General features: G+C 32.1%; 1 protein-coding gene across 1 annotated transcript in view; it reads right to left on the bottom strand.

The window, feature by feature from the left end:
• LOC137615987 (semaphorin-1A-like) overlaps window positions 1-15,143 on the bottom strand; it is an 85,182-nt gene that overhangs the window by 17,897 nt on the left and 52,142 nt on the right. The window contains exons 2-10 of the mRNA XM_068345669.1: window positions 14,542-14,646; window positions 13,978-14,066; window positions 12,820-12,961; window positions 6,065-6,267; window positions 5,070-5,215; window positions 4,667-4,755; window positions 4,008-4,236; window positions 1,649-1,869; window positions 863-1,070 (exon numbers count right to left, since the gene is read on the bottom strand). Coding sequence (XP_068201770.1) covers window positions 863-1,070; window positions 1,649-1,869; window positions 4,008-4,236; window positions 4,667-4,755; window positions 5,070-5,215; window positions 6,065-6,267; window positions 12,820-12,961; window positions 13,978-14,066; window positions 14,542-14,646 — 1,432 coding nt within the window. The remainder of the gene's footprint in view (window positions 1-862; window positions 1,071-1,648; window positions 1,870-4,007; window positions 4,237-4,666; window positions 4,756-5,069; window positions 5,216-6,064; window positions 6,268-12,819; window positions 12,962-13,977; window positions 14,067-14,541; window positions 14,647-15,143) is intronic.

The raw sequence follows: 15,143 nt of genomic DNA, 5'->3' as shown, positions 1-15,143 counted from the left end.
AAAATTTACTAGGTTTAAGTGTAGTAACTCTTGTTATGTTGTAAGCAATCAGCAACATTTCCAATTTCTCTTATGTATAATGAACACTAAGTACATCATGAAATTTTTTTAACTCCTGTATGGTTATATACCACCTCCTTTTCTCGAGTGAAACTGGCTTATACTTTGAAATTTACCTTAATCTTTTGTTGCTTGCTTACATATTACAGATTTTTATCAAACATTCTAGTTGATGTACTTACATCCTAAACTAGTCCTATTTCTTTTTATTGTTATTCCATATGCAGTATTAAACTGTTTAAAGTCGAAACGAATGCAGTGAACTTGTAAACTTTTCCAAATGTCCTCCTACAATGTGCCATATTGCAGTCTCTGACTGCAATATCTTCAAAGCAAATATTTATGTAGATGACCAAACAACAGATGAACAAAGATCGTTTAAAGGAAACGGTCTATCATCAATAGTAATTAGGTAATTTCCTCGCACTGCTATGCTGTTTGTAACTATGACCACTCTGTTTTATACTCTATACTGTAATACTCACTTCAAATGATGCCATATTTGGTTAATTCAGCATTGGATGATGTAAATGCCATTAAATTTTAAAAGCCTGCAATCTTAAGACACCCTCTGATGTAAGTCCAGCAAAGCCATTTTCCCTGAATAAACTTTTTAAACTATATTTAGACACCTAGTACATCAGTAAAAACACCAATCAAAATAGAAATCTGAATGTCATCATACTTGGATAAACATTTAAAAATTAAGTTGGCTAATTTCTATCATAGTACCACACTACATTTTAGGTCAATGTACTTGTTTTCTGCAAAATTATAAAAAATAATTGATGGGATTCCTCACCTGTTGGCATTCTGTCTCTGATCGAAATACTCATAATCAGTGTCGGCATACAACTGGTTGTCTTCATCCTTGTTGCACTTCTTTCCACAGAAAAATCCAGTGATGAAACCTAGGATGAGGGCACCAATGGTAGCCGATGCAACTGCTATGGCCAACGTTTCAGCAGTGAAGTGTAATGGAATGCTTTGACTGCTTGGCATCTTGTTGTCTGGAATAATAAATCAATTTTAAAATCAACTATAAATAGCTGTAATTTCACTCGCAGAAACCTACGACCTACATGAATGCAAGAGCCCGTGCTTGGCTGCAAGGGACAGGCAATCTTCAACAACAACTCAATGTTTTCATCAAGAATGATTCAAGCTTGGAACATCCATTTTACAATATGATACAACACTGTAAATAGAATTTGACTGTGAATGTTAACAAGTATACAGAAAGTCTTCAACTTGATAGGTTCCAAAAAGCTGTTTGCAAGTGAAATTTCTTTAAATTTTGGGAGGGCTTCAACTAACTCGCATGCCTACAATTTCAGCTGCAAAGCTCAACAAATGGTCCAATTTCATATTGCAAACATTGTCTTGCTTACTGTATTAACTAATATAATAAATGTTTTATTACAGTATTTCATTGAGGTTTTGATACAATATCTGAGATTTATGATTTAATTTGGATTTGTGTTTGTATCTCCAAATATTTATAAATTGCAGACCTCTATACTTATATTTTGTTAACCACTGTACTGATAGATCAACGGTAAAGTTACACAAAACGAAGATAACTTACCATCAGCAGCATCATGTACTGGAGCAAGTGTTCCTCCAAGATTATCGCCTTTTACTGAAGCAGAGTGCTCAGGGGGCTTTGGCTTCTTAACTGGCTTACCGCAGTCGCTGTGAATACCGTCACTAATATTCTGGATCATTTCCTTTCCGAGGCCTACCATGCGACATTTGTGGAGTACCTTATCCCACGCACAGTATGGATCTTGAAGAGCTACACACTCACTGCAGAAACAGACTCAATCATTTTACATCCATTTTATTATAATTAAATTGCTACAGGTAACTCCAAATCCAAATCAAAGAACATTAAGGCTATAACCAAATTTTTTTCTAAGTTGCCATAGTTTATATATGAAAGATTATGTTAATGTTGTTACTGTTCTTAAAAAAATTTCTATTTTGATTGTTCATTACTTCTCCTATAGATTATTTCCTTTCCCCACTGGGCTATTTTCCCCTGTTGCAGCCCTTGGGCTTATAGCATCCTGCTTTTCCAATTAGGGTTATAGCTTAGCTAGTAATAATAATAACTATGTGTTGCATGTAAAAATGCATGGTACAGTAAAACATACAATAACAAACATCTATTTTCATTACAACAAGATTTATATGTCAATAATACAAGCTTGATTCTTAGCCGTTCAGATCTTCAGAATTAGAATGATCAGTGTAGAGCATAACTACTGTACAGCACAGCAACCGTCCACCATTCGAATGTCAAACTTGCAGACTTCCACCAATGTAAATGTTTGCAAAAATAAAAAAAAATGAAAATTTTTTTTTTAAACATAGCTGAATTTTAAATCACAAGTGTTAAGTTAGTTTGGCCCTCTGAATGTTATCCCAAGATGGTTGATATCTGCATCAGTCATGTGCCTGGTCTCTAAACAAATTTCAGTGTTAATTCAACGCTAAGCAGCTGTTTAGTTGTGTAAAAATCATAAACTACTGTCAATCAAGACCTAATGCCATCATGTACAAAAAGTGCTTATACCTCTGTACGCACAATTAGTGCTGACTGTATACCTCTGGGGCTGCTAAGAAAAATGTTATAATAATGGAAATAAAAAGATAAGAGTGGAAAAATAATAGAGCCAGTAACTCATCTTGGCTCACCACCCTAAGTCGGGCAGCGTATGCCTGCTATTCTACCTCGTGAAGCAAGATTACTTACTAAACATTTTTTCTTGAATTTGGATTAAAATTTTCATTTGAAGTTAATTTTAAAAATATGTCTTATTCCTTATAGATAACTCAAGTTAGTTTGATAGTGTACTGAACAAGGAAACTGCATAATTCAGCTTATAAAGGCCTACAAAAAAAATTTATATTCAAGCAGCAAGAATACATAACGCAAGAAAGTACATTAACCAGTTGGTCGTTAAAAGTACTGTAAGGGAAATAAAATTCTGTACATTTTAATCCATTTTTAAAAGCATTTTGAACATTAAGAACAAATAGCTATATGAAATCTTGATATGAATTTTATACGTATACACTCACTATAGTTTTGGCTTTCAGCCAACAGAAAACTTGAAAATAAAAAGGAACTTGAAATTGTTGGTCAGTAAAATGTGAAGAAAATCAATACCTGCAAATAGATTACAAATACAGGACCGATTCATTATCTAAATTCAGGAATTCTTGTTACATTCATAGCCTAGTTAGCTTGTGATAGCAGGATCAGTTGATGGAAAATGGTAGAGGACTGAGAGTTGCAGATGTATTGTGAGTTGTCTAGTTCTAACAATGTTAGTCTGGTGAACTTTACAGCTTCTGAACACTCAAAATGCATCTGGTACGTATGATGGCGGGTTATTGTGATAATATTACGCAAGTCGCTTTTCAATCATCCATGCAAGTATAAAAAATAAGTCGGTCTGCAGTAATGCTTTAACAGCCATCCTCCTGACAAAAATGATTACTGTTAACCAATTACAATGTACTGTATCATCAGTGTGGCCACTAAATGGTACATTACATGCTGTAAAACTCAAAAAACCTACCACTGGTAAAAGACAAAATATCTAAAATTGTAATCCTGTATACTAATCCAGAAATACATGTGAATATCTGGATAGTGCAGAACAGTACAGAAATTTACCCGTCATTCACTTAAAATCCCGTTAATAAAATAAAACACATGATTTTAAATTTTTTTCAGATGAAAATGAAAAAAAAAAAATGGAAGTTCAATACTGTAGTACTATACAATACAGAAATTCATTTGATTTTTTTGAAACCTCATAAAACACACTTGATTTTCTCTATTTTTCTGAAAGCTGATAAAACACATTTGATCTTCTCTGTAATTCTCATTACAGAGATTTAGAATGATGAAAAATAAGAACACAACTTGCCTGCACGAAGCAATTTTGTCAGTATAGCAGCGGCTAAGAGGTATGGAGTGAATCCTTGATCGAGAGGTTACAAGAAGGCGCGATGGTTTTCCTCTCGGTTTTATCACTTGCAAAGATACTATAGCTACAGTTGGTGGGAAAACTGTTATTTCTTCAATAATAAACGGTTCAACTTCTTGGTAGGAGTCTGCAGACTTCGTATTGACTGCCTTGATAACCTTTCCATCATCTTTGAATACAAGATATGAATTAATCACTACAAATCAATTCTAAAATAAGTTCAAGTAATATTATTACAATGCCTGTACAGTGGAATATTTGACCGTGATGCACATAATTTGATTTTCAAGAAGTAGAGATACTATTATTTTTCAAGATAGAGCTCTAAAAGGAATACAACAGTTGGTATTGTGATGTTTATAAAAATGGCATTAATCATAAATTCACTAAAATATTTTCTACCACATTACAAAGATAATATATCAAATATTCTTATAAGTCAACACGAGACTTTAATAAAAAATATTTCATTAACGTTAGTCACTTTGAATTGATCCTTAGTGTAAATTTTAATTTCCTATACAAAACAGCTGTATAACTGGTAGAACTAAGCACAAAAGTTCCGAGATGTTTTCGAGAAAGGGAGGACTATTACACACCTGTACCAATGTAGAGCACATCATAAGCTTTGCTGTCTGGTGTCCTAACCTGAGGGTCTACTGCTATAGAGGTAAACCGCCCACTATAACTGTCGAAGGAACATTTACCATCAGTTACCGTAACAACACATAACATGACATTGTAAAATTGATTAAATTTCAGACTTTGTACACATGTACTGGTAATTTTTCTATTTTTTTCTTTAAAGTGGAGAGAGAAAAATAGAAGATACAGAATACAGAGAACAAGCAATCAAATATTTCATCCATGACAGCTACACTTACTACATATATGCACATTCTTCTGAGAACAGTTTATGGGATTATTTCAAGATTCATTTACATAATTTAGTGACTTGACATCCTAATACAACTCAAAAAAATCATAGGAAGAATGACTTACTGAAAGCTTGTGCTAATGAGAATTGGTCTCCCGAAGAAAGCAGGTACTGCTTCATCCATCAGGGAATGCGCCTTTATGAAATTCAGGGTCACATCTGGTAAAGTGCTTGAATCCTTCACACACTGCCCAGGTCTTGGTTCAGGTACCTGAAAATGCCATTAAAATTAAAATCTTAATGATAAAGAAAAATTTAGCCACAGATTCTCAAATGGCTTACTAAAAGTAAGTGTGTTTGCTACTACTGTACAAGCTAATTGGATAATCTGATTTTCCATATTGATACTTTCCTAAATATATTGAAAAAAAATTTCTTCGGTTTCTCTGTCCTGAATATCTATACATATGACTAAGGATGCCTCATTAACATTTATGTTGGCATGCGTTTATAAATGTAAATGGCACTGTTTCTTGAAATTAGTTTCCCCTGATGTAATGCAGTACAGTTACTCTCTAATTGTATTGATGTAATGCAGTACAGTTACTCTCTAATTGTATAAGTATTGGTTTCCCCAGACGAAATACAGTACAGTACTCCCTAATCATATAAGTTTTGGTTTCCCCTGAAGAAATACAATACAGTACTCTCTAGTCGTATAAGTTTTAGTTTCCCCTGGAGAAATACAGTACAATACGCTCTAATCGTATAAGTGTTGGTTTCCCCTGACGAAATACAGTACAATACGCTCTAATCGTATAAGTTTTGGTTTCCCCTGACGAAATACAGTACAATACTCTCTAATCGTATAAGTTTTGGTTTCTCCTGAAGAAATATAATATATTACTCTCTAATCATATAAGTTTTAGTTTTCCCTGATGAAATACAGTACAGTACTCTCTAACCGTCCAAGTTTTGGTTTACCATGACAAAATACTGTACGGTACAGTACTCTTACTGTATAAGTTATCCCTTAATTTTTCATCACCATAGTTAAAAATGCAATGAAAAAATGGCTACAACACTAATAAGGTACTCTTGTAAAATCAATATTACTTACAGCTGTTCCCTGAACAGGAAGCCAATTGGAATTAACAGAAGCTTGGCCTTTAAACGGTCCTTCAAACGTATCCATGATGTCTTGGAAGGTGAAAGCACAAACTGCTGATCCTGGGATTGAATTGATTGGAGTGGTGAAGACGCCATACAGCAAAGTAGTAGCGTGTCCTCCATAGCGCCCTTCTACTGGTTCTGTTGTTGCCTCTGTAGATGTTAATGCAATATTAGGAAAACAAACACTAACAAAATAGCATTACATGTACAATTCTGCTGTGCTTTACAGTTTACACTGAAAAGGCCAATAGTTTACCGAATATGTTTTACATCTACAGATATACAATGAACTTACTGCACAGCACCTGAGGTACCCTAAAAAATTTTTACATACGCTGCAGGATTTATTTCTATCAGGAAGACTATGGTACTGTACATTTTCATTTATAAATCATACTGCTGTACAGGCAGTATTAATGCTGTGAAATTTTAACAGAGCAGTGATGTAGAGCTACTATATAACAAAATCAAAATATTAATAGAATAAGTGGTCTATGGAACTTTCCAAAAAGGTTACATTAAGTGTGCTTTTCTAAAAAATTTCAAGGACAGGATAGCATGGCCTTATCATAAAAACAGAGGATTAAGTTATAAAGCAATAAAACAATACAAGTAAAATTTCATTAATAATAAAGTAGTCAAAAAAAAAAAAAATAACTAGTTCGCGATAGGTTTGACACAGTGAAACTGGATTGCCAATGTTATTGTCATCAATGTTTGAATACTACATTACTATCAGGTATCAGGCCACCAAGATATAACATTTTTGACTCTCGAAAGGCCCATTCAAAGAGTATGTTCTTATCAATAAATTTAGGAATTTTTTTATTGAAATAATAGATTTTCTGAAAATATAACAATTGGGTAAACTAAAACTGCAGAAGACTACATCCTATTCATTAATGTTTTCAAAACTTGACATTTGCAAGAACTGGGTACAGTGGATTATTACTGGTATTTACAAAATAAAAAATTATCTTAGTATGAAAACATCCGCAAAATTAACAAAGAAAATCTAAGATGTCTTAAATGGTTCAAAACGGCACCAAATGATTACATAACAGAAAAGCTGCTGCACCCACTTGAGCATAGCTCATATACAAAAAGGGACCTTCACCACTATATTGAGAAAGGAGAGGACTAACTGGTGAGGGACCTCTGGTCGTGGTTCTAACATGCCCCAGTTACTATACAGACACTCAATTAGAGTGAGAGAGCTGGGTTTATTCCTGGCATTCCATGCAACTTTTTTCTCTGGTATATTTAGCAGTATTTATACCTTAGAAATGGTGCTATTAGGAGCATTTCACGGAGCGACACAGGTTCCTAGCCCAGAAATAGATTTTTCCTTCGTCAAAATCCCTTTATAATGGAGCAGTAATCTCCAAATACATCAGCTGTTAATAGTTAGCCCTATATATCCTCTACAGAATATTGGTTCAACACCAGACTTATTTTATGCAATGAATCATATATTAGTTTACACATCATATATTTACTAATGAGGACTACTTTAAAGAAGACTCCAATATCACTTCTGTCCTGGAGATTACCTTAAAGTACATTCACAGCCTGAAAATTTTTATACAAATCCTAGATCATGGCACAACTACGTTAGTGTAAAAGTTTAGAACTGTTACATGTATTTATTGTCTTAGTACTGTACTGGTGCAGGTACACTACTGTATAGGGTACAGGTATTTGTATGTATAGCGGAGTAATTTATGAATGGGTATAGGATTTTCTGTATTTTATGTATATTATACAAACAAGCTACACCACTTATTTAACGACAGTACGTTATATTACTATATAAAATCAAATTTAAGATGCTTGCATTCGACAGAAAACAGACCTCAGAAGAAAACGGAACTCAAGAGAGAATGGTGCTGGCGAGATACAGCAACTACAAAAGTTAGCTCATAAGCGTCGTTTCACTTTATTTTTGCACGGAAAATAACTTTTTTCTGTTGGTTTCAAAGTTGTTTTCTGCTCTTATTATCTTTTGTAGTTCCTGGTTTCCTTTTATCCAACCCTAAACCCTGATTCCCACCTGAGGTTCCTCTATTACTGCTGGGTGGTGGCAATTGCAAAATTATACTTTTGGAGAGGGTGATAACAATAAAACAAGAAAACTAATTAAAAATATGGTTTTTCATGCGAAAAGGGCTAGGTCGGACTTGAAGAAAATTTTCCCGTTACCTCGCGCAAAACCTTGCTTTCACACTGGGATCCACCAGAATTGCTGGTTAATATATGATATTTTTATTACTTGCAAAATTGGAATTTGCGATAGGAAATGGACAAGAACAGGTTAGTTTGGCATTTTTCTTGCTATTTTTAATGGAGGACTGGGGCATAATAACTTACGTATCCGTCGATTAAAATGTGAAGTATTCCTCACTAACTCCATTGATTGCAGACATTTGGGAGACTGATGGCAAGTTACTGGCATTGCTGCTGCGTTGCTTCCTTTCACTTGTGCAAGCCGTTTACTGTATTGTTTTTTGTATGACAATCATTACCTGGCTCTTTTATCCAATTACGAGCTTCCCAATATTTATGCACAATTTCCTGGATATTGTTCAACAACAGCCATTTTTTTCAGCCTCCCCTTCAGTTTCAATTTCACTACCAGCACCAAAAGACGTCTCCAAAAGGGGAGTACACTCTATTTTGAAATTTACTGTAATTTCATCTATGTTGGCAATTGATCATAATAAAAATGCTCTCCTTTCAGTGCATAGCTATTATTGTTCATGTGAAAGTAAAAAATATACCCGAAATAATGACCCACGGGCCTGGTGTGTGCAGCACATCCATGTACCGCTTGCCAGAACATACGAGCAGCGAGATTATATTTATTAACGAGTGAAGTGACCCAAGGCGGAGCAAAAAGCATTGGGAGGACGTGAAGTGAATCAAAGTGTGTTGTGATACTTTTTTCATTCACTTACATGAACCATATATCTATAGCTGCGAATCATTTGTTTTAGGCATTAAAAAAAAAAAAAAGAAAAAAAAAGGAAGAAGTTGGTTTTCACTGGAGTTCCCATAATTGTCTTTATATAAGGGGGGTCCAAAAACATAAGAACGGGCGGTTTGCCCAAATAATCATAAGGCAAACTAATGAATGGGTGGTTTGCCCCAATATTCTTGGTCAGAAATGGAAAAAACACAAGATAGCAAGTAGGAAAAATATAGGGTTCACGTATTTGCGTAAAAACTAAAGGGTCAACTCAAGTATCATATATTTACCCATAAGGGATACACACCAGTTTAAGAGGTACTTATATTAACGAGACAAGGAAAACAAGGACCCAGGCTACCCTCTTGAGCTTCAGTCTTTCAAAATCCTAGCTAGAAATGCACGTGATAGTTGTGTTGCAAAATGCCAGGAGTAAAAATAGAATTCGAGGCTCTACAAGATCTTGATCCTGGGATAAGCAGTGTAGTACATGGCATGTCCCACCGAACGGTGTAGACAACCCACTAGGTTAGGGGCAAAACTGGGTAGGTTAGACCAGATATATTACTCTGAATCTAGAACCAAGTTATTTCCGAGTTACCCAAAATGAAGTTAATAATGTTACATGGGGTATGATAGCGGCCACCTGTATGTTTGACTACGGCTAACTTAGAATATGGCAGTGTATGTTAGCCCATCCCACGTTAGGTTAGTAGGTAAGGACACAGCTTGTAGGTTAGGTTAGTTGATGTCCATTTTTAATCCACACGGGCGGAACTGGCCGCTGATATACAAAGGCCCCCGTTAAATTCCCAAATATACCAACAAATAAGCTAGTCAAGTTGTAGTAAAAGACAAAATTGTCATAATTTCCACAATGAACGAGCCTAGCCCTCTATACTCAAAGATTTCTGAAACACTTGATTTAATTGCAAAGACGTCGTGAGGCTTAGAAACTAAAATAAATCAGAACTTACAAAAGAACATTTTAATGAACCTTTAAACAAAGCAATCATTATTATTGAACATAAACATTTTGACTCAATACCACGAAATGAAGTAATGGAGGTATACCATTACGCCTGTCTGAACAATTTCGGGGAAACAGCATCATTACTTGCCTTGAAATGTAATAAGGTTAAAGGTAGTTTAATCCAAAGATTTGAAAAAGCGTAAAAACGTCTGAGAAACTACCTCATATGACAAATTGTCAGTGTTACTATTAAAACTTGAGAAGACATGACGCCGGGAATTATTCAACAACAGTGTTGCCAGAGACCCAAGCCAAAATATCCCTTAAAATGGGGAATTTTTTTTTCATTTATCCCCATATATATATATATATATATATATATATATATATATATATATATATATATATATATATATATATATATATATATATATATATATATATATATATATATATATATATATATATATATATATATATATATATATATATATATATATATATATATATATATATATATATATATATATATATATATATATATATATATATATATATATATATATATATATATATATATATATATATATATATATATATATATATATATATATATATATATATATATATATATATATATATATATATATATATATATATATATATATATATATATATATATATATATATATATATATATATATATATATATATATATATATATATATATATATATATATATATATATATATATATATATATATATATATATATATATATATATATATATATATATATATATATATATATATATATATATATATATATATATATATATATATATATATATATATATATATATATATATATATATATATATATATATATATATATATATATATATATATATATATATATATATATATATATATATATATATATATATATATATATATATATATATATATATATATATATATATATATATATATATATATATATATATATATATATATATATATATATATATATATATATATATATATATATATATATATATATATATATATATATATATATATATATATATATATATATATATATATATATATATATATATATATATATATATATATATATATATATATATATATATATATATATATATATATATATATATATATATATATATATATATATATAATATATATATATATATATATATATATATATATATATATATATATATATATATATATATATATATATATATATATATATATATATATATATATATATATATATATATATATATATATATATATATATATATATATATATATATATATATATATATATATATATATATATATATATATATATATATATATATATATATATATATATATATATATATATATATATATATATATATATATATATATATATATATATATATATATATATATATATATATATATATATATATATATATATATATATATATATATATATATATATATATATATATATATATATATATATATATATATATATATATATATATATATATATATATATATATATATATATATATATACTTATGCTTTACATAAGAAAGAAAATAAAGTAATTTTAGGAAAAAATTAAGCAAAATTAATGATTTAATACTTTCAAGATTTACAATATAGAATGCAGAATTGACATTTTAATCAGGATTTTTTTTCCATTTGATTAGAAAAAAATGCAAAGTAACAATTTTCTTCGTAAAGTTACAACAGCACCGTCTGCATATGAAAATTGGCAGGGGTATCAATAACACCTTAAATCAGAATCATTCTCTCTATCAACATAAGAGGTTGGAACTCAACATACTAATCACTGCCTTATCAACTGGAAAGTTAAAGCAAGTATTGTCTTTTGAATATCGTTTGGAATGAAGATATGCTTTGTTTTTCTCTTCCCACCGAGTTAAGAGCTAAGACCGTCTCTCGACTTTCTGCTCCTATCTACAACCATCTGGTCAGGATCACGATCCAGGTATAGGTATCTCAACCGGGGTAAGGGTTAAGATTCAGGACATCATTAACAGAACCCTACTGGCGGTTACCTTGGGAGATGAGCCACCTTAAGGAAATTGTATCTTTTGTTCACAATTGTATGATAATAAACTGCACATTTGAAGAATTACAAACAGATAATATTCGATTTTTTTTTAAAAAACAAGTTTTCATTTTTTAGTCTTAATCAAGATACTCGAGAATTACGGTCAATTTATCCCCAGATTAGGGTCTAAAATGACTTTAAATCCCCATATCCCCATCAGCAACCAAAATCACTAGAAATAGGGATAAATCCCCTTTTCTGGCAACACTGCTCAACAATGAATAAAAAAAACATGAGCAGCAACTCTTTAATCAGCGCCATCTATTGATAACGCACCCAACTAAAATTCACTAAAAATCCCTAAGGATGTATCATAACTATTTGAAACTTGAAGGTTCAAACACTTGGCATTAGTACACTACTATAGGTATTCTATTTCTACAAAATATGTATTTTAAAAATTATATGTGTATTTATTATTATTAAGTAATAGAGACAAACGTAATTCATATTAAGGGCTCCAGATGTAAACAAAAATCGGAAAACATCAACGTCATCTATTGCCAACACCTTCTACCAAAGAGGGTAAAAGCTAACGGAAGTTTCAGCAACTATGGTCCCCCCCTTTACTGTTTTAGCAAACCAAAGTACTTACGGATCTCATTGAAATAGAAGGGGAAATCTCCCGAGATTGAACAGTTCAGCCTTGACTTGAGGAAAGAGGTCCACTTGTTGCGAAATTTGTGAGGTCCTCCTTTATCGTGACGACATACTCTGGCTACTCTTGAGTATAGGGTCTGTAAAAAGGCAAAGTAAAAAAAAAAATAAGAGATTCTTGGGATAATGTTGTGAGGTTTGTACATGGCATTTATAAAATATATCTTCAAAAGGAGAAACGGAATGCAGTTACAATTAAAATAGTAAGTCCACATATATAAATCTTCTCTTCTGGCAAATGTGAAATAAAAGTATTGAACCAAAAGTTCTCTTGGCAATTCTTTTCTAACTGAAGGAAGAAAAAACACAATTACTCATCTCTAAGTAAACTTTGTTTCTTAGCATTTTTACAATGACAATATCTATAGAATATCTTTTCGTTTAAGTCAATCAACAAGGTATTAGATAACATGGGACATTAATATCAACTCTGAATATCAACTAGAGTTTAAAACTTAAGTGACTCAGAAGATCCTCAACTTAAAAACAAACCTTTGGAGATACAAACACAAAATCCAACTGAACTAATAAAATCTCAGATACTGTTTCAAAGGTTTATAATGATATACTGTGATAAAGCAATATCATATAATCTAATGCAGTAAGCAAGACTTGACATTTGAAATATGAAATGGGACTTTTTGCTGACGTTTGCAGATCCAAATCAGAGGAATCTGAGCTATGAGGCACGTACCCTAAAGGTTTAAAGGTCGCCATGAATGGCAGAGGCAAGAGACAGTGACATTACCCCATCAGGCAGGACAATGCCCTAGAGACTGACCATATTACATATGATCAGCAGTCAAGCCCCTCTCCACCCAAGCTATGAGCAAGGAGGGCCAGGCAACGGCTGTCGATGACTCAGCAGATAGACCTATAGGCTCCCCAAAAACCCCCATCCTTAGCTCACAAGGATGGTGAGGTTGCAGCGTCCAAAGGAACTAACAAGATTGAGCAAGACTAGCACCCCAGTCTGGCAAAATCACCAGGCGGCTACAAACCGGCCACCACAACCCTAAGACAAAATTTAACCAAAAATCGACTTACAAGCTGAGGACTTTCTTATACATCGTATTTCCACGTTCTAAATACATACCTTTCCACAGTTGAGGTACTCAACGGCGATCTCACGGAAGAAGAAGTACACAAAGTCTCCTAAAGCGAAAGAACTCACAAAGTTGGGTGCTGGAAAAACAAGATAAAAAGGTAAATGAGAGAAGTTAAAAGGAAATGATGTATAACTTAGTTACAGATACTGAAAACGTTCAAATTGTGCAGCCAATACACACTGTAGTATTCATGATGATTATCTATTAGCAGACTTTATAATAATGTATGGCATATATTCAATGAACAAAGACTAATGAATTATTAAGACAAAAATTAAAAAAGGAAATGATGGATAACTTAGTTACAGTTAATAAATGAATTGTAGTAACTAATTATTATGATTACCTATAATAAAAAGCTTTTTTATTGGAAGAGATTTTATAACAATGTACACCACAAATTTGATGAACAAATATCTACGAATTATTAATGTCGGTTCTAAATTCAATGTAAAACCCTATACTGTACAAAAATTCTTCAATATCAAACAATCGATCAATTTAAACGTGAATACATTAATATAAATAAAAAAGGCTTCAATTTCACATACCATTAAGAATTGACAGATCGTACTGCTCTGTGCGAAGCGGATTTCTGTATATGAGCGGTTCTAAAGCTGCGAAGTCAGCAATGGTCCCTACGTATAACTGGGAATCTGAAAGAGAAAAAAAATATTATTAACAGAAAATTATCTGAAGAAGTGCACTCTGTCGCACCCTTACTGCGACACGAGTTCCTATGTGTAGTCCTGACCACCAGCCCAGCCATCCCTCCCCACTCTACTTTTTTGGTTACTCGTCGCAGACAAAAGTTTTAACAGGGTGCACTTCCAAACAAATTATTACCAAGAACTATTAAAAAAAAAAAGGTCCACATTCTCAACCCTCCTAGAGCTGATAATTGGTTCTTTAATGGCAAAAATAAAATAATAGATCATAAGATCCGCAAATTCATGGTTCATTGGGAATAGTTTAAAGGTTTAAAAGTCGCTCATGAATGGCAGAGGCAAGGGACAGTGACAATGCCCTAGCAACCATGACAATGCCCTAGGGACTGACCATATATTATATGATCAGCGCCCAAGCCCCCTCTCCAACCAAGCTAGGACCAAGGAGGGCCAGGCAATGGCTGCTGATGACTCAGCAGATAGCT

This window comes from Palaemon carinicauda, chromosome 22, assembly GCF_036898095.1.
Source record: "Palaemon carinicauda isolate YSFRI2023 chromosome 22, ASM3689809v2, whole genome shotgun sequence".
In the NCBI taxonomy this organism is placed as follows: Eukaryota; Metazoa; Arthropoda; class Malacostraca; order Decapoda; family Palaemonidae; genus Palaemon; species Palaemon carinicauda.
The sequence above is the reverse complement of the archived record's forward strand: the minus strand, read 5'-3'. Positions and strand labels throughout refer to the sequence as shown.